The sequence below is a fragment of the Aedes albopictus genome, chromosome 1 (genome assembly GCF_035046485.1).
Source record: "Aedes albopictus strain Foshan chromosome 1, AalbF5, whole genome shotgun sequence".
NCBI lineage: Eukaryota > Metazoa > Arthropoda > Insecta > Diptera > Culicidae > Aedes > Aedes albopictus.
Genome location: NC_085136.1, coordinates 72,166,116 through 72,191,420, shown reverse-complemented (window position 1 = coordinate 72,191,420; position 25,305 = coordinate 72,166,116). Strand labels below are relative to the sequence as shown.

Here is a 25,305-nt window from a genome sequence, read left to right as displayed (position 1 = left end):
TATGAGCAGCCTACACTTGTCAACACGCGTAAACAAACTGAACCCAACGTAGCAACTGACATGGTAACGGTTAGGTCCAACCAAAATCATGCGTAGGACCAACCATGATCAGAATCAAATTGTCGAATTTCGCTAATAAATTGGATTTTTAATGGAAAACAATAATCTTTCGGTGCACCAATGTGAAGATTACATATATTCGCAAAAGTATAGCACAAATATTTTATTAATTTAATGGAGAATATGTGTTTTGTGAATGTTTCAAATTGGGGCATTTCAAAGTCACAATTGTGCTAAGAGCGAGTCTTTTCAAAATCGTCAATTCTTTAACACATTTGCCAACAAATTAAGGAAAGTCAGTACAATTTCATAGGGAAATGGGTTACTCTTTGATTGTACCATGATACCAGGTCATTTTTCTTTGAAAATGTTAACAAAATCGATTTTTTCTCAAAATGGTCCAACCATGATCAGTTTTTGGACTGGTCCAACCGTCATCATTTACCCTAATTTCACGAGGAATCAGACCTGCGAAGACCGCAAAGCGATGCGACATTCGTAGAAAAAGTTATTAAGCCTTACCCGATCGATAAAATGACGAGATTTTATTATTTATTGTTATTCCTTACATGTTAAACAGCGTTGGCGTGTCATTCGGTTTTCAGCCAATAACTTTTTCCACATGCCTTAGATCGCTTTGCGGTCTTCAGAGGGTTTGTTCCCCGCACGGTTCCCCGCAATATTTCCAACAGAAATCATTCATTGATATATTTTTAGAAGTTATGGGGTATTTTTTTTAAAAAGTGATTTCCCCCATAGTAAATCGTATTAAAACTAAAAATGGCTGGCGCTAAAATATAGTTTCTCCGATCGAGCTGAAATTTTGCACAGTTGATATAAAGCCAAAATGGAACTCAAAAAGTGTACAGGAGTAAAATGTGTTTTCGTGTCCCACGCTAATAGATATTTGTTATGGAGACAAAGACTTCCCATTAGTGCGACGCAAACATTTGAGGAAGCACCTGTGACTGCACGAAAAAGTCTTACAAAAAATCTACATAAACTATAAACTTGTAAAGTGTTGCTATATTGGCACCTACGTCAACTATGCAACCATGGACAGAACTGCACCGATAAAAGAACAGCAGCCAACAACAGAATCGCAGTCAATCGACCGTCGATTCTAGGTATACGAGTGCAAAGCGCGCGCATGTGACATGTTTGGCGAAAAGCAGGGGCTCGGCTCACGCCAACCACCAAGCAAGCGCCCGGATCTGCGGCGCGCACCCTGTAGGTAAACTGGAAGCTCCCCCAAAACATGAACCCCATACAATGGGATCTCGGATCCTCGCGAGCGTCCGCGCTTCTCGTCGTAAAGTTCAATCCAATCATCGGAATGTTCCTTCTATTGCTCAGGGGGAGTTGTATAAATACCGATCTTGGCCGGTTTGGGATGTCTCACTTGTTAGTTGCCGATCGTTGATTGAGGGTGGTGTGTGATTCTGTTAGTTACTTAGTACTTGTAAAACCGTGATGCTGTGCTACTGATTAAGTCCTTGTCATTTCGGAAGAAGAAACAGGAACGAACCATACAAAATGTTTCGGCAGTTATTCATTGTGATCTCGTTGGCGTACTTCGTGTATTCGGCCCCGCAGGGAGCCGATAAGTATGAAGCTGTAAGTGGAACACCATGTGATTGAAGTGATTGGGGATAGATCGAAGATCTTCGCGATGAGTGATGAAATGTATCTTTTTGGATTGCAGTATCAGTATCAGTACGAGGTTAAGGATCCGGAAAAGCAACTGTTCTTTGATAAGAACGAAGCGGGAGATGCATCTGGCAAGGTATGAACTATGAAGATTGTGTTTGTTAAATATAAAACAATTTTAAAACTGGATAGCAAGGGAACAATCCCAAGTAGCAATAAATGTTGAACAGTGAATGTATTAGCAGGACATTAGAATAATGTGGGGCAAAAGTTTGCACCTAGGTCTTCATAAAATAGCTATTAAACAAAAAGAAAATAATATTGTTTTTTTTTTTCGTTAAAAGGGTCATTATCATGTTATCTTCAAAACGTAGTTCTAGATTATTTCGCATTGCTTCTGCAGTTCAGGTAATAAAATGTTTAATACAAGTACCCCAATGCGAACTTTTGCACCATACTGGGGGCAAAAGTTCGCATTGTGCGCATTGGCCAGGCACCCCCTAGAATTTTTCCTTGACAATTATCTAAAATTGAAAACTTCACACGAAAATCTCAATATTTATTAACGGCGCATGTGAACAAAACATAAGCTACACCCGGAGTTGAAGCATTGCCCACTTAGAATCCGGCGCATGGCATATTTTTTTGTGGCGCTCTCAGTGGTCACAATCATCATTCTTTTTGAGCAATCTGATCATAAAGTAGTTCTCTTTTTATGGTGAAAGTTTAATTGATTTTCTTGCAACGAGTAAAAAGTTATTATTGATTGAAGACAAGAGAAAGAAAAAAAACTTGCACAAACACGTTGAAAATTTAGTATGGTCAGGTACGTACAGGGGATGGCCAAAATGTTTGGGATAGGCCACTCTCACTAAAATGTTCAACATGCTGTAACTTTTCATAGAGTGCGTCAAAAATTCTCAAATTTTGACTGTTTGTTCACCTATTATATGTGCATGATTGGTACAAATTTGAGCTCGATTGGTTAATCTTTCGCGAAGTTCGAATCGTTCTGGTAAAACTAATTTTTGAACTCTCATATCTCGGAAACGAGTGAACCGAATTGAATGAAATTTTCTCACGATGAATAAAGTTATACCAGTATGACACTTTCATCCATATAGAGGAAAATAAGCCAAATATACAATATCATACAAAAATTACTAAATGTGTTATTCTTTCAATCCAAATAGGCTCTAATACACCTTATCAGAGATATCTTGAGAACAGAAGTGGAAAATCTTTGAATATCAACACTAAAATTTAATGTCGTAGATGTAAAAAATTTACATTTTTTCAAGAAAGATCCCAAAAGTTTCAATCCATGCTAACTTTTTTCAACGTTCAAAAAGAACCTATGTTATAATGCAAGAAGAAGCATCAATGTATTGTTAATAAACGTTCAAAAGTTCATTAAATTCGGTTCATTGGTTTCCGAGATATGACAGTTCAAAAAAAAAAGCTGTCTAAAAATAGTGTTTTACGAGAACGATTCTAACTTCGCGATAAGTTAACTAATCAAGCTCAAAATTGTACCAATGATGCACATATAGTAGGTAAAAAACAGTCAAAATTTGAGAATTTTTGATGCACTCTATCAAAAGTTACAGCGTTTTGAACTTTTTTGTGAGAGAAAAAAAAGTTGCCTATCTCAAACATTTTGGCCACATCCTGTATATATGTATGTATATACGTATGTACGATAGTCGCAAGAAATGTTGATATCTCTAAAACCACTATGTGTGATGTGTTCAGATGCTGTTAACCATGGCATGAGGTGGTGTCCCAGGAAGAAAAAATGCTTACGTTCATGGATAAATCTGCTTGGAACTTCAAGATTTGGTAAGAAGTTCGAACTCTGGGTATCGTTTTCCCACAGTAAGAAGATGACACCATGTTTGTACGAGGGTGACAGTCGTATTGATCGCGTGCTGCTTTTCAAAAGTGCACACTATAGATCTGTAGAGGCTTGAACTATTTTAATGAGCAGCCTCGATAGCCTGTAATTTTCTGTGACATCTTCACAGATGGGTCGCGTTTATCAACGAAAAATACACTTAACCCTTATGTGGCCGACAGGGTACCCGTTAACCCAGCGCCCATTTAAAAAGCACGGTGTAGAAAAAAGCAAAAAGTTTGTCGGACACATAACGAATTGCCCTTAATTTAGCAATGAGAAAAACGTTTGTCAATTTTTTTCTGAAATCTTATGAAGATTAGTCCAGCGGCTCGAAGTTGCCGGATAAATTTCCATCTAAATTACCTAAGATTTTTTTTCAAAGAAGTTGCCAAAGGAATGCTTATAAGATTTGTCAAAGAAATTCTAGAAGAAATTATGAAAGCTTTTCAAAGAATTGGGTTGTTTAGCGAATAAAATTTTGTTATTTTCTATAGCCTAATCGAAAGAGCTCATTTTTTTGAGTATAACGTTATTTTATTGGATTTCAATACCTTTGTTTTGATGGTTAAATCAATAAAACAGTTTTAATTTTCGTGGATAGAATGACAGTTCAATCGATAAAATGACAGTTCTACCCGAACAAAAAAATTTCCCTATACAAACTTTAAATGCATTTTAAAAATAGTTCCCGGACTCCAAAAATTATGAAAATTTGGATTTAGACTAATTTTTGGGCGGAGAATCTGATTATGAAATAATCCGGATACCCCTAAAGAACCCAATTGCCCAAATCCATTACTTGAATAAATTCACTACATATATTCCAAAGGAGTTGTCGAAGAAATTTCCACGAAAAAAATCGAAAGTATCCACAAAGAAATTTGCGAAGGAATTCTTAAAGAATACGCCGAAGAAGTTTCGAAAGGAATTCCCAAAAGAATTGGTTAAAGAGTTTCCTTAGAAATTACTGAAACGGATTTCCAAAGACCATGCCAGAGATATTTTAACGGAGTTGTTGGAAAAATCATCAAAGGAATGTCTACAGAAATTTAAGAAATAATTCCAAAAAGAGTTGCCGGAGGAATTTCCAAAGAAAATTCTGATGGAATGCCTGAATGAATTCAGGAAGAGTTGACGAATATTTCCAGAGTTATAACAGAAGAAGGTCCCAGAGCCAGTCTCCACAAGATTTGCCTGAGAAATTTCCAAACCAATTTCTGATGAAATTCTCAAATAAATTTTCGAAGCAAATTGTAGCCAATGGGGTCTCCCCCTATCCGGCATCACTGCCTCAGGGTCGGTATATGCGCTTGACTCACCGCGACCAAGAAAACACTTGAAGTCCAAATTGCTACACTTATTACCCACTTTCTTAACTTTTGTGCACACAGGTACCTTTATTCCTCCCACTCCCTTACAGCGAATCTCCTACCTCAATGTTTCCCAAACTTTTAGGAGGTATCGCCCCCTCAGAGCTTCAAAAAAGTATTTTCGCCCTCCTAGGTGAGATTTTATTTTTTCTTTAGTAGAAGGCTGAAACTGTGCTAAGCTAAAGCCCTTAAAAGCGCTACTGTGGAAAATCTAGCAGTGCCATTCAGTGTATCTTAGTTTGTGTCACTCTCATTTTCATTAAATTGTTTTATAAATGCGTTGATTTTCCGCATTTGAAAAAAATATACTGAATTATAATCGTACTTACAAAAATATTGAAATCGTGTTTATCCATACTTCTTAAACCGTTGTTAATTGAACATTTATTGATCGAAATAGAACGGACTGTGAACACATATGAACACTCGATATTCCCAACCAGATGTATTATCATTGTTCTTAAGAACTTTTTCAACAAATGAGAGTCACAAGTAGTCAAATAAGACTGGTGGAGAATTTGAAAACACTTACAAAAATGAGAAAAAAAGTGTTACTCAGAAAAATATCGGTGTATTTTCAAATGTAGTTACGTTTCTCCAAACCCACATCCAGATTCAAATCAACGAGCTTCGTATAAATTTGAATGCATTCTGTGTTTCAAATAAATTATCAAATTAGTAAATATGCAGCATTCATGACTAGATTTAAATGGAATTTAACGCTGAATTTTTGAAATGTTTTGAAATTAACTTACAGGAATTCCTCCGAGAAGCTTCTCTGAAATATTTTCAAACACAGTTGTTTGTAAACACTGAGACACGTTCATCAGAAAAGTGTTCTGAAATTCGTCTGATCCTCATGTTTTTGCTTGGAAATTTCATGAATAAGTCTGCCTACGAGTTGAAACGGAATTTTTCTCATCAAACCGCGAAAAAAACTATGTTCTTTTCATAATTTTGACAAAAACTAATTACGATTCACGAAAATTCATTATAGGAGATTCCAAATATATTTTTAATAAGATTTCCAGAATCACACAAACGCTTCAGTAATACTGTAGCAGTCTTTTCTAGAAATTTTGTCAAAGAGTTCACATAAATACCAATAGTTCTGAAAAATTAAGTCGATGCTTATGCTTAATAGTCACAGCATTTTTTATTATCCTAGACAAAACTTGAACTGTAAGCTTGAATTTCAGGAAGTTTTTATGATTACGTTGACATTCTCGACTTGTAATTCAATACTTTTGTTGTTTTCCAATCATTGAAAAAATCGCCCCCCTTTTTAGTATTTTCGCCCCCCAATTGAGAGGGCCCATATAGCCGAGGCGGTAAACGCACGGGTATTCAGCATGACCATGCTGAGGGTGACGGGTTCGATTCCCGGTCGGTCCAGGATCTTTTCGTAAAGGAAATTTCCTTGACTTCCTTGGGCATAGAGTATCTTCGTGCCTGCCACACGATATACACATGCAAAATGGTCATTGGCAGAGGAAGCTCTCAGTTAAAAACTGTGGAAGTGCTCATAGAACACTAAGCTGAGAAGCAGGCTTTGTCCCAGTGAGGACGTTACGCCAAGAAGAGGAGAGGAGGAGCCCCCCAATTTTGATTTCTCAAATTTTCGCCCCCCCCTGTGCCTGATTTTCGCCCCCAAGGGGGCGATTTCGCCCACTTTGGGAATCACTGTCCTACCTTATCTATCACTTTCTTCTTCTTCTTCTGGCGGGGCCCCTACTCCGTTCCGCAGCCACTCCTTTCCACCTTCCTTCGTCGTCGCTGGCTCGCTCCTCTCAGTAGAATAACTAGCCACAGAAGTCCAATGTCGCAACTTTTCGTGTGACTAACATCTAGTTTGCCACGCCATTACAGCGTCAGTAGCGGTACTAGAAGTGTCAAATAAATTTTGTTTACCAAAACAAAAGATTCTCTTCAAGCTGGACACTTAAAAACAATAATAATTACAATAAAAGTTATAAATTTAATTAAATAGGAAAAGTGACTACAGCGCCATTGGAGTTCTAGTGTATTTCTATTCTCCTCTCGATCGGCGACGCAACGTCAGCTTCACTTCCTCCTCTCTCGCTTGAATCCCTTCCGTTGGCTTTACGGTGCCGAGCATTCGAGGTCTTTGGCTTGACGATGCCACGAAGCTCCAGGCAAAATGGCGGCACTGTGGTGGTCGGTACTCTCCAGCAGGATTTCCTGCCAACTTCTGCAGTCTCAAGTATGATGGTCGAGATCTGCGGTTATTTGAGAGGCGGTAGGACCACACAAGGACTTCGGGACCACTAAAGGGTGTCCACGATGAAATTGGTACACAGAAAATATTGTACCGTCGTGCGGGGTTACTTTTGAAATGCGGGGCTACTTTGGACACTTTCGAATATGGATTTTTTGAATTCGAAATATGGTTCAAATCTGTTTGATGTCTTTGGGACTATTACGAAGCAATAGTTTTCCCTCCATTTGCTTGAAATTATTTTTCAAACAGACCGTTTATTGCTTGGCAGGACGCGAAAATACATCGAATAAATCAATAAAATATATATAACGTATCAGAACATTTGGTCTGTAAGCATTGTTTCTACAGTTCATAAATTTCATAGGGTTGATCAATTCATTCAAAATATATCAACGTAGCATATACAATCGAATATTTGTATCGTTATACATTATAAATGACCATTCCACCCAAATAAAGGATTGATGGTCCTTTTTTTCAGGCTATTTATATAGCAATATCACGCTGCTCATAATACCGAAGGTAGCACGGAACCATCTTCAAACGCATAAATTTATTGAAATCATGCCTGATGTAGTATACTACAGTATTGGTACAAAGTAGTTTTCTAAATAAACCTGGAATTTGAAATGCAATTTTGTTTTAGATAAAAATGTCCAAAGTAGCCCCCATCTGGTTCTATATGAGATGTGTCCGATTGGTGTATGAACAACTTGTTTGTTTATTGATGGATTTAGTTCAAACTTTGCATACATCCTACATACATACTCACAATTATTATGTGTAAAAATTGTGGAAATCCATTCACTACTGTGGGGTTTATAATGTCATAAAGTTGAAAAATCATGAAAAAGTGTAAAAAGAAGCCCCGCACGACGGTATAACTTTTGATTGCGTTCGCCAAAATAGCAAATTTTTGGTCCATGAATAGTTTATGTGTAGCTAATACCATAAAATTTTCGTTAAAATCGGTTGAGTATTGGCGGAGATATCGTTGAAACAAGGGAATTGCCACTTGAGAATCTTGTGCAAACAAACATTACGGAAAATATCACTTTTTTGCCGTTTCAACTCTGGCGCCAAAAATACTGAACCGATTTCAATGAAAATTTTTATGTACTTTAAGTATGTATGTAGAAGTAATTTGTCAAAATTTCATTCAATTTGATCATACCGTTAAAAAGTTATAGCCATATATGTCGCACTATGTCACAATAAGCAGATGTGGTTTTTGGTATAGTGAAATTCAAACTGCTCTTACTTTGAAAGTATTCAACAAAAATGGCTGAAATTTTCACTGTAAACAGTTTAACACAACAATTTTACACTGTCAAAGTTTTATAAAAATCGGAACAGCGTTACCAGTTCTACAGTCAAAATAGTGCACGCGGAACTAAAAATGGTCAAGAAGTACCTAGAATTTACCTTGAAGCGATTTGAGCTTTGGATATTTATTAGAAAAAGTACTGAAACGATTTCGATCAAATTTTTACGATTTCATTGATACTATGTTAAGAATATCGAGTGAAATTTTCAAATGTTTTGATGAGGTAACAAAAAAGTTATAGACTAAGCAAAAAAGTTATAGCGATTAAAATAAACTTTTTAGTAAATTGGTCTATTTTTAATATGCATCCCATTACTTTTTCAATTTACTATCGACAGTTTTGTTACTTTCCTTCAAAACATTTTCATATTCAAGTCAATTAGAGGAAATTTATGTGAACTATAATTAGCATCTTGAATTTTGAAATGATGTTGAAGTTTTGAATAATTTGGTGTTTTATTACAAAAATAATCTAATCGTAATTTTCTTCCGTGTTAAGAATTTTAAGTCAAAAATATTTCATAGCTCATTATATAGGTCATAAATGGTTGAAATTTAATTGCATTCGGTTCATTGAATCCGAAGATATAACAGCTCAAAGTTAGCTATCGGCTAAGTATACCTTTTTCTAGACTCCTTATAACTTCGTGCAGAATAGCCCGAACTTTTCCAAGTTTTGACCAGTGATACACAACTAGTTGAACTACTTACAGTGAAAGTTTGAAAATATTTGATGCTCTTTTCGAAAAATTACAACTTACCTTACCGGTCAGGCTAAGGCCGGGGTGGCCTCTGCTGTACATAGTAGCCGCCTCCATTCCACTCGGTCCATGGCTGTTTGTCTCCAGTTCCGCACTCTGCGTAGGGTCCGCAGATCGTCCTCCACTTGGTCGACCACCTAGCTCGCTGCGCTCCACGTCTTCTTGTACCGGTCGGATGACTCTCGAGAACCATTTTAGTCGGGTTGCTATCCGACATCCTGATGACGTGACCCGCCCACCGTAGCCTCCCGATTTTCGCGGTATGGACGATGGTTGGTTCTCTTAGCAGCTGATGCAGCTCGTGGTTCATTCGCCTTCTCCAAGTCCCGTCTCCCATCTGCACTCCGCCGTAGATGGTACGCAACACCTTCCGTTCGAAAACTCTAAGGGCGCGTTGGTCCTCTGCACGTAGGGTCCATGTTTCGTGCCCATAGAGGACGACCGGTCTAATCAGCGTTTTGTAGATGGTTAACTTCGTGTTACGGCGAACTTTGTTCGATCGTAGAGTTCTGCGGAGTCCAAAGTAAGCACGATTTCCTGCCACAATGCGCCTCTGAATTTCTCTGCTGGTGTCGTTGTCGGCGGTCACCAGTGAGCCCAAGTACACGAATTCTTCAACCGCCTCGATTTCATCATCGTCGATATGAATTCGGGGTGGCGGGCGCGGTGATTCCTCCCTGGAGCCCTTTGCCATCATGTACTTTGTCTTCGACACATTAATGACTAATCCGATTCGCTTGGCTTCACTCTTTAGTCGGATGTACGTTTCCGCCATCGTCTCAAATTTACGAGCAATAATATCAATATCATCGGCGAAACCAAGCAGCTGAACGGACTTCGTGAAAATCGTCCCACTCGTGTTTATCCCCGCTCTTCTTATTACACCCTCCAAAGCAATGTTGAACAGCAAGCACGAAAGACCATCACCTTGCTGTAACCCTCTGCGAGATTCGAAGGGACTCGAGAGTGTCCCTGATACTCGAACTACGCACATCACTCGATCCATCGTCGCCTTGATCAACCGTATCAGTTTATCCGGGAATCCGTATTCGTGCATAATCTGCCATAGCTGTTCTCGATCGATTGTATCATACGCCGATTTGAAATCGATGAACAAGTGATGTGTGGGCACGTTGTATTCGCGGCATTTCTGCAACACCTGGCGGATGGCGAACATCTGGTCCGTTGTAGCGCGTTCACCCATAAATCCAGCCTGATATTGCCCCACGAACTCTCTTGCAATCGGTGATAGACGGCGGCATAAAATTTGAGAGAGTATCTTGTAGGCAGCGCTCAGTAGTGTGATCGCGCGGTAGTTCCCGCAATCCAACTTGTCGCCCTTTTTGTAGATGGGACACACGATACCTTCCATCCATTCCTCCGGTAATACTTCCTCCTCCCAAATCTTGGTAATGACCCAGTGTAGTGCTCTCACCAGTGCTTCTCCACCGTATTTTAGAAGCTCGCTTGGTAGTTGATCTGCTCCAGCGGCTTTGTTGTTTTTCAACCGGCCAACCTCCTCCTCAATCTCTTGAAGGTCAGGGGCCGGAAGTCTTTCGTCCTGTGCACATACTCCTAGATCTGTTACCACGCCACCTTCGGTACTTGCAACGTCGCCATTGCAATGAGGTGCTCATCGTAATGCTGCCGCCACCTCTCGACCACCTCACGCTCGCTCGTGAGAATATTCCCGTGATTATCTCGGCACATGTCGGCTTGTGGCACAAAGCCTCTGCCCGAGCGGTTCAGCTTCTCGTAGAACTTTCGTGTGTCCTTAGCGCGGTACAGCTCTTCCATCGCTTCGCGATCTCGTTCTTCCTGCTGGCGCTTCTTCATCCGGAAGACTGAGTTCTGCCTGTTCCGCGCCTGTTTGTAACGTGCCTCATTCGCTCTCGTACGGTGTTGCAGCATTCTCGCCCATGCTGCATTCTTCTCGTTTTTCAACTGTTCACATTCGCCGTCGTACCAGTCGTTTCTGTGATTCGGAGTCGCGAAGCCTAGTGATGTAGCCGAGGTACTACCTATGGCGGATCGGATGTCCCTCCAGCCATCTTCAAGTGTAGCTGCGCCAAGCTGCTCTTCCGTTGGTAGGGCCACTGCTAACTGCTGCGCGTAGTCTTGAGCCACTTCTACGTTACGAAGTTGCTCGGTGTTGAGCCGCGGCGTTCGACTTCGACGCGTGGTGATAACTGTCGAAAGTTTTGAGCGCATGCATACAGCGACTAAGTAGTGATCCGAATCTATATTCGCACTGCGGTATGTGCGGACGTTGGTTATATCTGAGAAGAATTTACCGTCGATTAGAACGTGGTCGATTTGGTTTTCTGTTTGTTGGTCAGGTGATCTCCAGGTGGCTTTGTGGATAACTTTGCGGGGGAAGAAGGTGCTTCGGACTACCATACCACGGGAGGCTGCAAAGTTTACGCATCGCTGGCCGTTATCATTCGATACGGCGTGCAGGCTGTTTCGCCCGATTACCGGTCTGTACATTTCCTCCCTTCCTACCTGCGCGTTCATGTCGCCGACAACGATTTTCACGTCACGCGGCGAGCAACCATCGTATGTTTGCTCTAACTGCGCGTAGAACGCTTCTTTCTCGTCATCGGGTCTCCCTTCGTGTGGGCAGTGGACGTTGATGATGCTGTAGTTGAAGAAACGGCCCTTAACTCTCAACATGCACATCCTTGCGTTGATCGGCTGCCACCCGATCACACGTTGTCGCATCTTGCCCAACACTATAAATCCTGTTCCCAGCTCATTGGTGGTGCCACAGCTTTGGTAGAAGGTAGCCGCTCGATGCCCGCTTTTCCACACTTTCTGTCCAGTCCAACAAAGTTCCTGCAACGCCACGATGTCGAAGTTGCGGGGATGTAGTTCGTCGTAGATTATCCTGTCACATCCTGCGAAACCTAGTGACTTGCAATTCCATGTTCCAAGTTTCCAATCGTAGTCCTTATTTCGTCGCGTGGGTCTTTGCCGATTGTATCGAGTCGTATTTTCTCCTATGTTATTCGCAATGGGGATTTTTACGGGTGGCTTATTGGGCCTACGCCAACACTCCTGTCTCGCCGGAGGGCCATCGTGCCAGTTCTGTTTAACGTCCCAACCAACACTGGGACGACCACGCTGATGGGGCTACCACCTTGGATCTAGCTGGGCGTAGTGCAGCGTTTCTTACTCAGCCGCTGGATACCAGAACAGACGCTGTTTGAGCCGCACCTCCTTGGTGAACAGACACTCGGATCGTACCTCCTCAATCTAGCTGAAGTCAGAAGGACAACAGTGCCCAGGCTGCGCTACCAGCTAAGCACACAACTCTTAGCTGGCGGTCTTTGTCATCGTTTGACCCGTGGAAGCATGAGGTAGGAACTTGTGAGGACCAGAGCTGTGTTGGACGCTCTCCTTATCGACTCACCGTTTTGCAGCCCCGAAAAAATTACAACTAGTTGAACATTTTTTGGAAATTGAAAATTTTGCCTGTCCCGATCATTTTGTTTATCCCCTGTAAATTGACGAATGAACTCAGGGGATAAAATTGGAAGGGGCTTAGAGACAAAACGTCGAAAGACAAAACGTCGAATGCCAAAACGTCGAATGCCAAAAGGTCGAATGCCAAAACGTCGAAAGGGACAAAACGTCGAAAGGACAAAACGTCGAAAACGTCGAAAACGAGTAATCTAAGCAAATAGTGAGTTTGGCATCGGGCATTAAGATTCTGCATCGAAATCCGGATTTTCCGGTAATCCACGGTGACCAAACTAGTTCCCCCTCTCAGTAGAGGGTGACTTTCTGAATCGAATCAACCCAAGATATTTGTGAAAAAAATGGCAAACAAATGACCATTTAAGTTTACCAGGTACCAGGGTGCCATGTTTTTGCGGGTGCAGTTCTTGATCAAATTTTGAACTGAACAATGTTCAAATATGTTTGATCGCAGCGTGCCGCTTTTGAACTTCAACGCAAATTGATCGCGTTCAAATGCAACACTGCGAGTGGCACACTGTAACAAGTTTCCTTCCACAAATTTTCAACATTACGTCACAGCATCCTTCAGGGTAGCTTCGATGGTAGCCTCTAGCTATCGTCTGCCGGATCTCTGGCACCTTAGGGTGGCGATGGCGATCATCGGGTGCATTGTTCCTTCAAGGGCGTCTGGTTTGGTTTACAGCACGACTTGCCGGTACTTTCCATCCCAACGTAAGAGGTGGGAGGGAATGTCTTCCTCAATCAGAACCGGAGTTCTACTTGAAATAGCGGGGTTTTGACTAGCTGTCCTTCTCCGTAATTCATCCGGTATTCACAGAATATGGTACTAGTACAACAATGCTAAGTATCCTCGCAATAATCTTTACTCAGCTAGTGGTTTTAACTGAAGCATTATAGAGCGCAAAATGAGTCACTGACCTTCAGCGTTCGGGCAGTGACCCCAGATAACGAGACAATGTTCGTGTGTCCCCATCAATCAGTTCGCCATCCTGCCATCTTGGTGGATCTACCGTATCACCACCCCTCTCAGGCTACCAACAGGATCGATTTGAATTCACACAAAATTTCCAAAAAAATCCACGCTGAACTGTGAACACATACACACTTTTCGACGTTTTGTCCTTTCGACGTTTTGTCCTTTCGACGTTTTGGCATTCGACGTTCTGGCATTCGACGTTTTGTCACCCATTCATTGGAAGGATTGTCGATGAAATAAAAAAAAAACGCCAAATAAACTCCTAAAGGTATTGCCGAAGAAGCTTCCAAAGTAATTACCGATGAAACATTCAATGGATGTGTCAAAGGGTGTTTTGTAACAAATTTCAAACATATTACCGAAGAAATTCTTTAAAAAAATTACAGAAGGGGATCCAAAGAATTTGCCGAAGAAATTCGTCAGTTCCAAGGGGAATATATAGGGATTTTAAATTCACTACCATTTGCAAATAAATTGCCGGAAATATTCCCTGAGGAATTTCCTTAAATTTATTGCAATACATATTTCTTCAATTTTTGGAAAAAAAAACATCTGAGAAAATCCCTGGAGGAATATCTGAAGCAATTCTTGCAGAAATCCCCGAAGAAATCCTAGGAGCTATTTCTGACGGAATCGCAATTACGAAACAAAAATTCTTGAAGTAGTTTCTGTGCGAATCTCTGAAGGCATTTCTCAAGGAATTCTTGGAAAAATTTGCTAAGGAATCTCTGCAAAATATATAAAATGGACATATTTCTCAGAAAGTACTCCACGGAAAAAGGTTTGAAAAATTCTGATGAAATTCCTAAAATTCTGAGATAAGTCTCTGGAGATGTTTTTGAAGGAATCCGAGCAGATGTATATGTACACATCTCAGAAGGAACTCTTGGAAGAATCACTAGAGATATATCTGAAGAAATACTAAGGCAAGTCTTGGAGGGATTCCAGAAAGATTTTTTGTTGAACTTTCTGGTAAAACTTCACGAGAAACCGTAGGTGGAATTTCTAGGAAAGTTTATTGAAGAATTTCTAGGAAAATTCTTGAACAAATTATTCAGCAACATCCTTGGATGATTTTTTAAGTATTCCTGGAGCTATCTGTGTACGTATTTCTAAATGAGTTCCTGCAGTAATCCCTGGAGAAACACCTAGATAAGCTTCTGTAAAGCTCCCTCAAAATACTCTCAAGAAGTCTCTGAAAGAATTCCTGGCGAAATTTATAGGAGATATTTCTGAATTAGTTCATTGAAGAACTCGTGGAGAAATTCATAACTCCTCAAATAAAATGTCGGAAAAAATGTTGAGGAAAAACATGCAGGAATATCTGAAGGTAATCCAGAAGGAACTCCTGCCTGAAAATAATAACATGCAAGAGTCGCAGGAGGAATTCCTACAGTATTTTCTGAATGATTTCCTGAAGAAATTTTTGGACACATTCCTGCGGCAATTCTCAATAGAGTATTTAGAGCAATTCCTTAAGAAATCTCTGGTGAACTTTTTGAAGACGCACTTGTTTGAATCTCTAAAGGAGTCTCTGAAAGATTTTCTTTGATTTATTTATGTATTTATGAAGGAATTCCTGGAGAAACTCCCGAGGATATTTTTAAACGAATCCCTAAAAGAATTTCAAAAGTAAAGGAATTTTAGAAGGAACTCATAGAAATCTTCCTAAAAGAATTTTCAAAGGAAATTTTTCGGAAAGTCGTTTTGGAAGATTTCGAGAAAACGCTGGAGATTGCCTAAAAGTATTTCTGAAGAAACCGCTAAAGGAGTTTCTGAAAGAAACCTTGGTAAATTCTATTACCGTATTCATGGATAAATGGAGTAATTTTGGAAGAACCCATTGAAGATGTCTTTAAAAAGTCTCTGGACATATTTATTGAGGAATCTGATGAAGATATTCCGAAGGAATCTCCAGGAAAATTTGTAAAGGAATCCCTGGAAGAATTTCTTAAGGACGCTTAGGAAGAGCTTCTGAAGTAGACTGTGGAATATTCTTTAAGTTGAAGATATTGCGCAGCCACACTTCGAATTTTCATGAGCACAAATCTGAACAACTAAATGACGGATTACACTACAAAGTTGATCGTTTGGTCACCACCAGCGGCTGACCAACCGATCAATTTTTCAGCGCAGTGCGACACAATTCAGGGTGTGGCTTTGTTCTATAATCACCTTAATGATAACCTCGGCGTAGCTTTGTGAGAATTTCTGAACTTTAGATTTTCTGAAGAAATCAGTGGATAATTTCCTGACTTCTTGGAGGGATTTTAATCTATGGAAGATCTTCTGAAAATCTACGGAAGGTCTTCTGAGGAAACTCATAGCCGCTTTTCTAGTGAAATTCTTAGAGGAATTTCGGGATGATCCCTTCATGGAGTTTTTAAATTAATTTTAGGAATAATCTCCATGGAACTTTGAGGAACATTCTAAAGGAAGCTATTTATTTTCTAAAAAAATACCTGGATGAGTATCTGAAGAAATTCTCAAAGTAATCTACGAAGGCATTGCTTAAAAAATCCTAAAAATTCCCTGGAAGATTTCTGTAGGAATCGCTGGAGGAGTTTCTTGCGAAATACTTAGAATTTTATATATTGGAATCCAAAGAGGAATTTCTTAGAATATCATTGGATGGTTTTCTAAATAAATCCTTCGATTAATTTCTGGAGGAATCGTTCAAAGAATTTCTGCAGCAATCCATGGTAAATATTCAAAAACATTATTTGAGAAATTTAAGAGGAATAGCTAATGAAATATCTATATTAATTATTGAAAACACAACCACGACCCGAGAGAAAATTTCCATATCTATGTACATATACCTCGGCAGGAGTTTTTTTTTATCCGTTGACGACATCTTCAAAGAATCTTTTCAAAACTATTTAGCCTGCTCGTTCACAACCGCGAATAGGGTTTCCAGAATCCTGAGAGAGCCCATACGATACAACTAACAAATAAATATTTCTCTTTATTCAAGGTATCCGGCCAGTACTCGGTTTGGCTCCCTGACGGACGCCTGATGACCGTCAAGTACAGCGTCGACAAGGAAAGTGGCTACGTTTCCGACGTGGACTTTAAGGAAAATGCCAACCCACTATCTGGATAATCTGGGTAATCAGCGCCATTTTCGCCATCATCATCATCAATGACTGGAACGGATCGGACTCATCACATCATCGCAGCAAAAGGGAGGAGATATAGGTGATTCTTAATTTCTAGGTTATTCAATGGGAGCACTGCGCGGTTAATACTCATTTTGTTACCATTTCAACACACACATACACATACATACTGACACACGCGCACATCTACAACAATTTATCACATGCGGAAGGTGATTAGTAGAAACAGTGGAAGAGAGTGACACCAACTAACATCATCGATCGAGCGGCATCTTTGTACAGTTCTTTTCAAGTTCTGTTTTCTCTAGGTCAAATACAAATATAGATAAAAAAAAAACTCTTCATGGAAGTACTTACCACATTTTCCCTCTGAGTCATGATGACGGCCACTCCAAACGTATCGAACTGAGGTCGCCCAGCGCGACCGATCATCTGGAAGATGCTACTTTCCGGATACTCCTCCATGCCGTAGTCGGTGTACATCTGGAAATCGGAACGGGTGTCTCAGCTATGATCAAGAATTCCCAAAAACACACAAACCTGTGTCGATTTGATGATGACCAAGTGCGCCGGCAGGTTGACTCCCATGGCCAGTCCGCTGGTACAGCACAGAACCGGAATGCGTCCGGCACGGAACGAATCCTCGACCAGTTGACGATCGGCAATGCTCAGTCCAGCGTGATGGTAGCCAACTCCGGCTAGAAGCCTTCGCTTTAGTTCCCCGTTCTGCACTTCGTTGGCAACGTTCTGCAGGGCGGTCATCTGGTCCGCAGTCAGTCGCAGTGCATGGTTCTCCACCAGGTGTTTGGAAGCCGTTTCGGTGGCCTTCCGAGTGCTGCAGAAAACGAGCGACGGACGGCCACTCGAGTACTTCGAGATTACTTCGAACAGCTTGTAGTTTAGGTTCATATCGAACCGGAACGGGGACGTGGACGGGTCACAGTAGTAACCGAGCACGTGCTTGTCGATCTTGATCGGGCGACGCGATTCGGAGATGCTGTAGATTAAGGTATGTCATAGATCAACCAGGAACTTTTCATGGTATGAAGGCGTGAAAGATCTTTGCTTATCGGTCATTTTCTACTCAAAAAGCAAGCAAGTAGAATGTTTAAAGTAAAGTAACAAAAATAAAGAATTCACTAGGGTGTGATCCAGTGTAAAGTTGGTATGTATAGAAAGTGGAAATGAAGCAAGGTCAGAAGCACGATAGGAAGAAAAACAGTTAACTCACTTGTAGAAACAGGTCATGTTCCCTTCTCCAACCCACGCAGCCAAGTCCGCTACGTTCGGTGCCGTAGCAGATAGTGCTATAATTCGCATTGGTTCATCCACCCTCTTTTCTCCTCCCTCCAGATTCGTGAAACGATGAATGCTTCTCATTCTGGAAACCACCGCCTCCAGCACCGGCCCGCGAAACTGATCGTTCAAAATGTGCACCTCATCGATCATCACCAGCTTGATCATCCGGACAAAGTTCACATTCTGCCGCCACCTTCGGGTGATCGAATTCCATTTCTCCGGAGTAGTCAAAATCAAGTTACAATCCGGCAAATCCCAAAAATCCCTCATCTCCGTGTCCCCCGTGACCTCGGCACTCTTCAACCCCAGCTGTTCAAACTTCCCTCTCCACTCGTTAAACTTCTCCGTACACAGAGCCTTGATCGGGGCAATATAAACCATCCGGAAGTCCCCCTCGTATCCGGCATCCTCCAACTTCATCAACAACCGCACCATCGCAAGCTCGAAAATAGCCGTCTTACCGGATCCCGTCGGGGCGCTGACCACCAACGATTTGTCCGTGTACAGTATATCGTCCATCACCAGCGATTGGATCTCATTGAACTGCGTAAATTCTTGGAAAATGTGCCGGAATACGGGAGCTATCGAACCGAGACCCCTAGTTAAAGCTCAAGATGATTTTGAAAAAATGCCCTAACTTACCGATTTCCTCCACCGATCGTAAATCACCCTTCCGGCCGACGTACATCTCCGGCCTTGGGTGGCTATTCCAGTTGCGGCTTGCAAAACCGCCTGCCGCTTGTTCCGTGATCATTTTTTAGCTTCTTGCTTTGAATCAACTCCCAATCAAACTACCATGCGTTCGCGTTTGAGAAGCACGTGGTTTGTTTTGAATTTTCGGTTGCGCGATGACGCAAACGGCAGTGTAATGTTTCACCGGGATGGAAATGTTGCGCATGGCCGCATACTGGTGTTCGGCATGAACGATCCGATCGCATCGAAGCCTTACAACGGTACCCATCAACCAATCATCGCGCTTCTCCTTATCTAGGATCTCCTTATGAGCGCTTGCACGCTGACGTCATCACCATCTCCTTCTCTTTCTTTCCTTCGGCGTCGGTCCATAAAGCCGTCCTTGCCCTCAAAAAAAATTTGAGGGCAATGTTTACAAATCGTATGAGAATTCGATGAGGTTATGTTTTTGATGCAAGCCTCTATCAAATCAGCTGGTCCTAGGTCCTACACGGAGAGACGAAACTACCCAAAAGTGAGTTCTTTCCACCCAACTTCGGGGTTGCGTGCGTCAAGCCAATTTTGAGTTGATGGAATCGATGTTTTTGTTGGGTTGTTCCCGCTTGCTTCCATGTGAAAAAAATACCTAATTTTATGTTTTTTCCACCCAACCGAAATTTTGACCAGGTTGTATTCACTCAAATTTGAGTACTGTGCTAGAAACTCAGTGTTGGCTTGACGCACGGAACTGCAAAAGTTGGGGTGTTTCTCTCTTCACTCTCTGACAACAATAGAAAGAGCGCATGAAAAGGGAGATGAAAAAGAACTCAAAATTGAGTTTAAAAGTACCTAATTTTGAGTTTTTCAGTTTCTCCGTGTAGAGCTGGTCGAGTGCCGGCGAAGCCGGCGACAGGCGGGGATGTCGTCCGTCGCGTCCGTCGCGTCCGACACGGCGGGCCCCACTGTGGGGTGTTTGATATATACAACTGGCCATAATAACACTTATTTTCCCAGTACGGAGGGTTAGCCTAACATTAGCCTAATGTGAGACTAACTGGCCAGCATGTTAGGCTAACTTTTTGTCTCACTTTTGCCTAATGTTAGTCTAAAATTAGACAGATATGACACACTTTTGTTAGACATGTTGCAAATTCGAAACATGTTTGTTAGTCTAACATTAGACTAACGTTAGACATGTTTTAGTATGGGCTGTTAGACGAATGTTAGGCATAGATTTTATGCTGCTTGTTTTCATTCCAGCTGTCATCCGAGCAAGAAGTGTGATTGTAGTAGTGAACTTTTATCGGCGTTCACTACTACAACCGCACTTCTGCCTCAAATGAAAGCTGGACGAAACATATTTAACAAAAAATCGGAGCCTGTTTTAATTTTAATTTTAATTTTAATTTTAATTTTAATTTTAATTTTAATTTTAATTTTAATTTTAATTTTAATTTTAATTTTAATTTTAATTTTAATTTTAATTTTAATTTTAATTTTAATTTTAATTTTAATTTTAATTTTAATTTTAATTTTAATTTTAATTTTAATTTTAATTTTAATTTTAATTTTAATTTTAATTTTAATTTTAATTTTAATTTTAATTTTAATTTTAATTTTAATTTTAATTTTAATTTTAATTTTAATTTTAATTTTAATTTTAATTTTAATTTTAATTTTAATTTTAATTTTAATTTTAATTTTAATTTTAATTTTAATTTTAATTTTAATTTTAATTTTAATTTTAATTTTAATTTTAATTTTAATTTTAATTTTAATTTTAATTTTAATTTTAATTTTAATTTTAATTTTAATTTTAATTTTAATTTTAATTTTAATTTTAATTTTAATTTTAATTTTAATTTTAATTTTAATTTTAATTTTATTTTTAATTTTAATTTTAATTTTAATTTTATTTTTAATTTTAATTTTAATTTTAATTTTAATTTTAATTTTAATTTTAATTTTAATTTTAATTTTAATTTTAATTTTAATTTTAATTTTAATTTTAATTTTAATTTTAATTTTAATTTTAATTTTAATTTTAATTTTAATTTTAATTTTAATTTTAATTTTAATTTTAATTTTAATTTTAATTTTAATTTTAATTTTAATTTTAATTTTAATTTTAATTTTAATTTTAATTTTAATTTTAATTTTAATTTTAATTTTAATTTTAATTTTAATTTTAATTTTAATTTTAATTTTAATTTTAATTTTAATTTTAATTTTAATTTTAATTTTAATTTTAATTTTAATTTTAATTTTAATTTTAATTTTAATTTTAATTTTAATTTTAATTTTAATTTTAATAAATTTTAATAAATTAAAATTAAAATTAAAATTAAAATTAAAATTAAAATTAAAATTAAAATTAAAAATAAAATTAAAATTAAAATTAAAATTAAAATTAAAATTAAAATTAAAATTTAAATTTAAATTTAAATTTAAATTTAAATTTAAATTTAAATTTAAATTTAAATTTAAATTTAAATTTAAATTTAAATTTAAATTTAAATTTAAATTTAAATTTAAATTTAAATTTAAATTTAAATTTAAATTTAAATTTAAATTTAAATTTAAATTTAAATTTAAATTTAAATTTAAATTTTAATTTAAATTTAAATTTAAATTTAAATTTTAATTTTAATTTAAATTTAAATTTAAATTTAAATTTTAATTTAAATTAAAATTAAAATTAAAATTTAAATTTAAATTTAAATTTAAATTTAAATTTAAATTTAAATTTAAATTTAAATTTAAATTTAAATTAAAATTAAAATTAAAATTAAAATTAAAATTAAAATTAAAATTAAAATTTAAATTTAAATTTAAATTTAAATTTAAATTTAAATTTAAATTTAAATTTAAATTTAAATTTAAATTTAAATTTAAATTTAAATTTAAATTTAAATTTTAATTTTAATTTTAATTTTAATTTTAATTTTAATTTTAATTTTAATTTTAATTTTAATTTTAATTTTAATTTTAATTTTAATTTTAATTTTAATTTTAATTTTAATTTTAATTTTAATTTTAATTTTAATTTTAATTTTAATTTTAATTTTAATTTTAATTTTAATTTTAATTTTAATTTTAATTTTAATTTTAATTTTAATTTTAATTTTAATTTTAATTTTAATTTTAATTTTAATTTTAATTTTAATTTAATTTTAATTTTAATTTTAATTTTAATTTTAATTTTAATTTTAATTTTAATTTTAATTTTAATTTTAATTTTAATTTTAATTTTAATTTTAATTTTAATTTTAATTTTAATTTTAATTTTAATTTTAATTTTAATTTTAATTTTAATTTTAATTTTAATTTTAGTTTTAATTAAAGTTAAAATTACAAATTAATATTAAAATTAAATTAAAATTAAATTAAAATTAAATTAAAATTAAATTAAAATTAAATTAAAATTAAATTAAAATTAAATTAAAATTAAATTAAAATTAAATTAAAATTAAATTAAAATTAAATTAAAATTAAATTAAAATTAAATTAAAATTAAATTAAAATTAAATTAAAATTAAATTAAAATTAAATTAAAATTAAATTAAAATTAAATTAAAATTAAATTAAAATTAAATTAAAATTAAATTAAAATTAAATTAAAATTAAATTAAAATTAAATTAAAATTAAATTAAAATTAAATTAAAATTAAATTAAAATTAAATTAAAATTAAATTAAAATTAAATTAAAATTAAATTAAAATTAAATTAAAATTAAAATTAAATTAAAATTAAATTAAAATTAAATTTAAATTAAATTAAAATTAAATTTAAATTAAATTTAAATTAAATTAAAATTAAATTAAAATTAAATTAAAATTAAATTAAAATTAAATTAAAACTAAATTAAAATTAAATTAAAATTAAATTAAAATTAAATTAAAATTAAATTAAAATTAAATTAAAATTAATTTAAAATTAAATTAAAATTAAATTAAAATTTAATTAAAATTTAATTAAAATTAAATTAAAATTAAATTAAAATTAAATTAAAATTAAATTAAAATTAAATTAAAATTAAATTAAAATTAAATTAAAATTAAATTAAAATTAAATTAAAATTAAATTAAAATTAAATTAAAATTAAATTAAAATTAAATTAAAATTGAATTAAAATTAAATTAAAATTAAATTAAAACTAAATTAAAATTAAATTAAAATTAAATTAAAATTAACTTAAAATTAAATTAAAATTAAATTAAAATTAAATTAAAATTAAATTAAAATTAAATTAAAATTAAATTAAAATTAAATTAAAATTAAATTATAATTAAATTAAAATTAAATTAAAATTAAATTAAAATTAAAATTAAATTAAAATTAAATTAAATTATTAAAGTTTTAATTAAAGTTAAAATTACAAATTAATATTAAAATTAAATTAAAATTAAATTAAAATTAAATTAAAATTAAATTAAAATTAAATTAAAATTAAATTAAAATTAAATTAAAATTAAATTAAAATTAAATTAAAATTAAATTAAAATTAAATTAAAATTAAATTAAAATTAAATTAAAATTAAATTAAAATTAAATTAAAATTAAATTAAAATTAAATTAAAATTAAATTAAAATTAAATTAAAATTAAATTAAAATTAAATTAAAATTAAATTAAAATTAAATTAAAATTAAATTAAAATTAAATTAAAATTAAATTAAAATTAAATTAAAATTAAATTAAAATTAAATTAAAATTAAATTAAAATTAAATTAAAATTAAATTAAAATTAAATTAAAATTAAATTAAAATTAAAATTAAATTAAAATTAAATTAAAATTAAATTAAAATTAAATTAAAATTAAATTTAAATTAAATTAAAATTAAATTAAAATTAAATTAAAATTAAATTAAAATTAAATTAAAATTAAATTAAAACTAAATTAAAATTAAATTAAAATCAAATTAAAATTAAATTAAAATTAAATTAAAATTAAATTAAAATTAATTTAAAATTAAATTAAAATTAAATTAAAATTTAATTAAAATTTAATTAAAATTAAATTAAAATTAAATTAAAATTAAATTAAAATTAAATTAAAATTAAATTAAAATTAAATTAAAATTAAATTAAAATTAAATTAAAATTAAATTAAAATTAAATTAAAATTAAATTAAAATTGAATTAAAATTAAATTAAAATTAAATTAAAACTAAATTAAAATTAAATTAAAATTAAATTAAAATTAACTTAAAATTAAATTAAAATTAAATTAAAATTAAATTAAAATTAAATTAAAATTAAATTAAAATTAAATTAAAATTAAATTAAAATTAAATTAAAATTAAATTAAAATTAAATTAAAATTAAATTAAAATTAAATTAAAATTAAATTAAAATTAAATTAAAATTAAATTAAAATTAAATTAAAATTAAATTAAAATTAAATTAAAATTAAATTAAAATTAAATTAAAATTAAATTAAAATTAAATTAAAATTAAATTAAAATTAAATTAAAATTAAATTAAAATTAAATTAAAATTAAATTAAAATTAAATTAAAATTAAATTAAAATTAAATTAAAATTAAATTAAAATTAAATTAAAATTAAATTAAAATTAAATTAAAATTAAATTAAAATTAAATTAAAATTAAATAAAAATTAAATTAAAATTAAATTAAAATTAAATTAAAATTAAATTAAAATTAAATTAAAATCAAATTAAAATTAAATTAAAATTAAATTAAAATTAAATTAAAATTAAATTAAAATTAAATTAAAATTAAATTAAAATTAAATTAAAATTAAATTAAAATTAAATTAAAATTAAATTAAAATTAAATTAAAATTAAATTAAAATTAAATTAAAATTAAATTAAAATTAAATTAAAATTAAATTAAAATTAAATTAAAATTAAATTAAAATTAAATTAAAATTAAATTAAAATTAAATTAAAATTAAATTAAAATTAAATTAAAATTAAATTAAAATTAAATTAAAATTAAATTAAAATTAAATTAAAATTAAATTAAAATTAAATTAAAATTAAATTAAAATTAAATTAAAATTAAATTAAAATTAAATTAAAATTAAATTAAAATTAAATTAAAATTAAATTAAAATTAAATTAAAATTAAATTAAAATTAAATTAAAATTAAATTAAAATTAAATTAAAATTAAATTAAAATTAAATTAAAATTAAATTAAAATTAAATTAAAATTAAAATTAAATTAAAATTAAATTAAAATTAAATTAAAATTAAATTAAAATTAAATTAAAATTAAATTAAAATTAAATCAAAATTAAATTAAAATTAAATTAAAATTAAATTAAAATTAAATTAAAATTAAATTAAAATTAAATTAAAATTAAATTAAAATTAAATTAAAATTAAAATTAAATTAAAATTAAATTAAAATTAAATTAAAATTAAATTAAAATTAAATTAAAATTAAATTTAAATTAAATTAAAATAA

The 25,305-nt window shown here is 33.0% G+C and overlaps 2 protein-coding genes across 3 annotated transcripts in view; one reads left to right on the top strand and one right to left on the bottom strand.

The window, feature by feature from the left end:
* The window catches only part of LOC134285003 (probable ATP-dependent DNA helicase HFM1), a 67,389-nt gene extending 48,366 nt beyond the window's left edge, over window positions 1-19,023 (bottom strand). The window contains exons 1-4 of the mRNA XM_062844829.1: window positions 18,836-19,023; window positions 18,126-18,774; window positions 17,435-17,891; window positions 17,252-17,377 (exon numbers count right to left, since the gene is read on the bottom strand). Coding sequence (XP_062700813.1) covers window positions 17,252-17,377; window positions 17,435-17,891; window positions 18,126-18,774; window positions 18,836-18,947 — 1,344 coding nt within the window. The 5' untranslated portion in view covers window positions 18,948-19,023. The remainder of the gene's footprint in view (window positions 1-17,251; window positions 17,378-17,434; window positions 17,892-18,125; window positions 18,775-18,835) is intronic.
* On the top strand, window positions 1,452-17,237 carry LOC134285005 (pro-resilin-like). Of its 2 annotated transcripts, XR_009996066.1 has the most exons (4): window positions 1,452-1,677; window positions 1,766-1,846; window positions 16,750-16,973; window positions 17,115-17,228. XR_009996066.1 is itself a non-coding variant. In XM_062844831.1 (3 exons), exons 1-3 carry the CDS (start codon window positions 1,597-1,599, stop codon window positions 16,876-16,878), a joined length of 291 nt encoding a protein of 96 aa, XP_062700815.1. In that variant the 5' UTR covers window positions 1,452-1,596; the 3' UTR covers window positions 16,879-17,237. The 2 variants fall into 2 exon arrangements, 1 of the variants encoding a protein (XP_062700815.1); XM_062844831.1 differs by having other exon boundaries at window positions 16,750-17,237.
* Window positions 19,024-25,305: the final 6,282 nt, after the last annotated feature.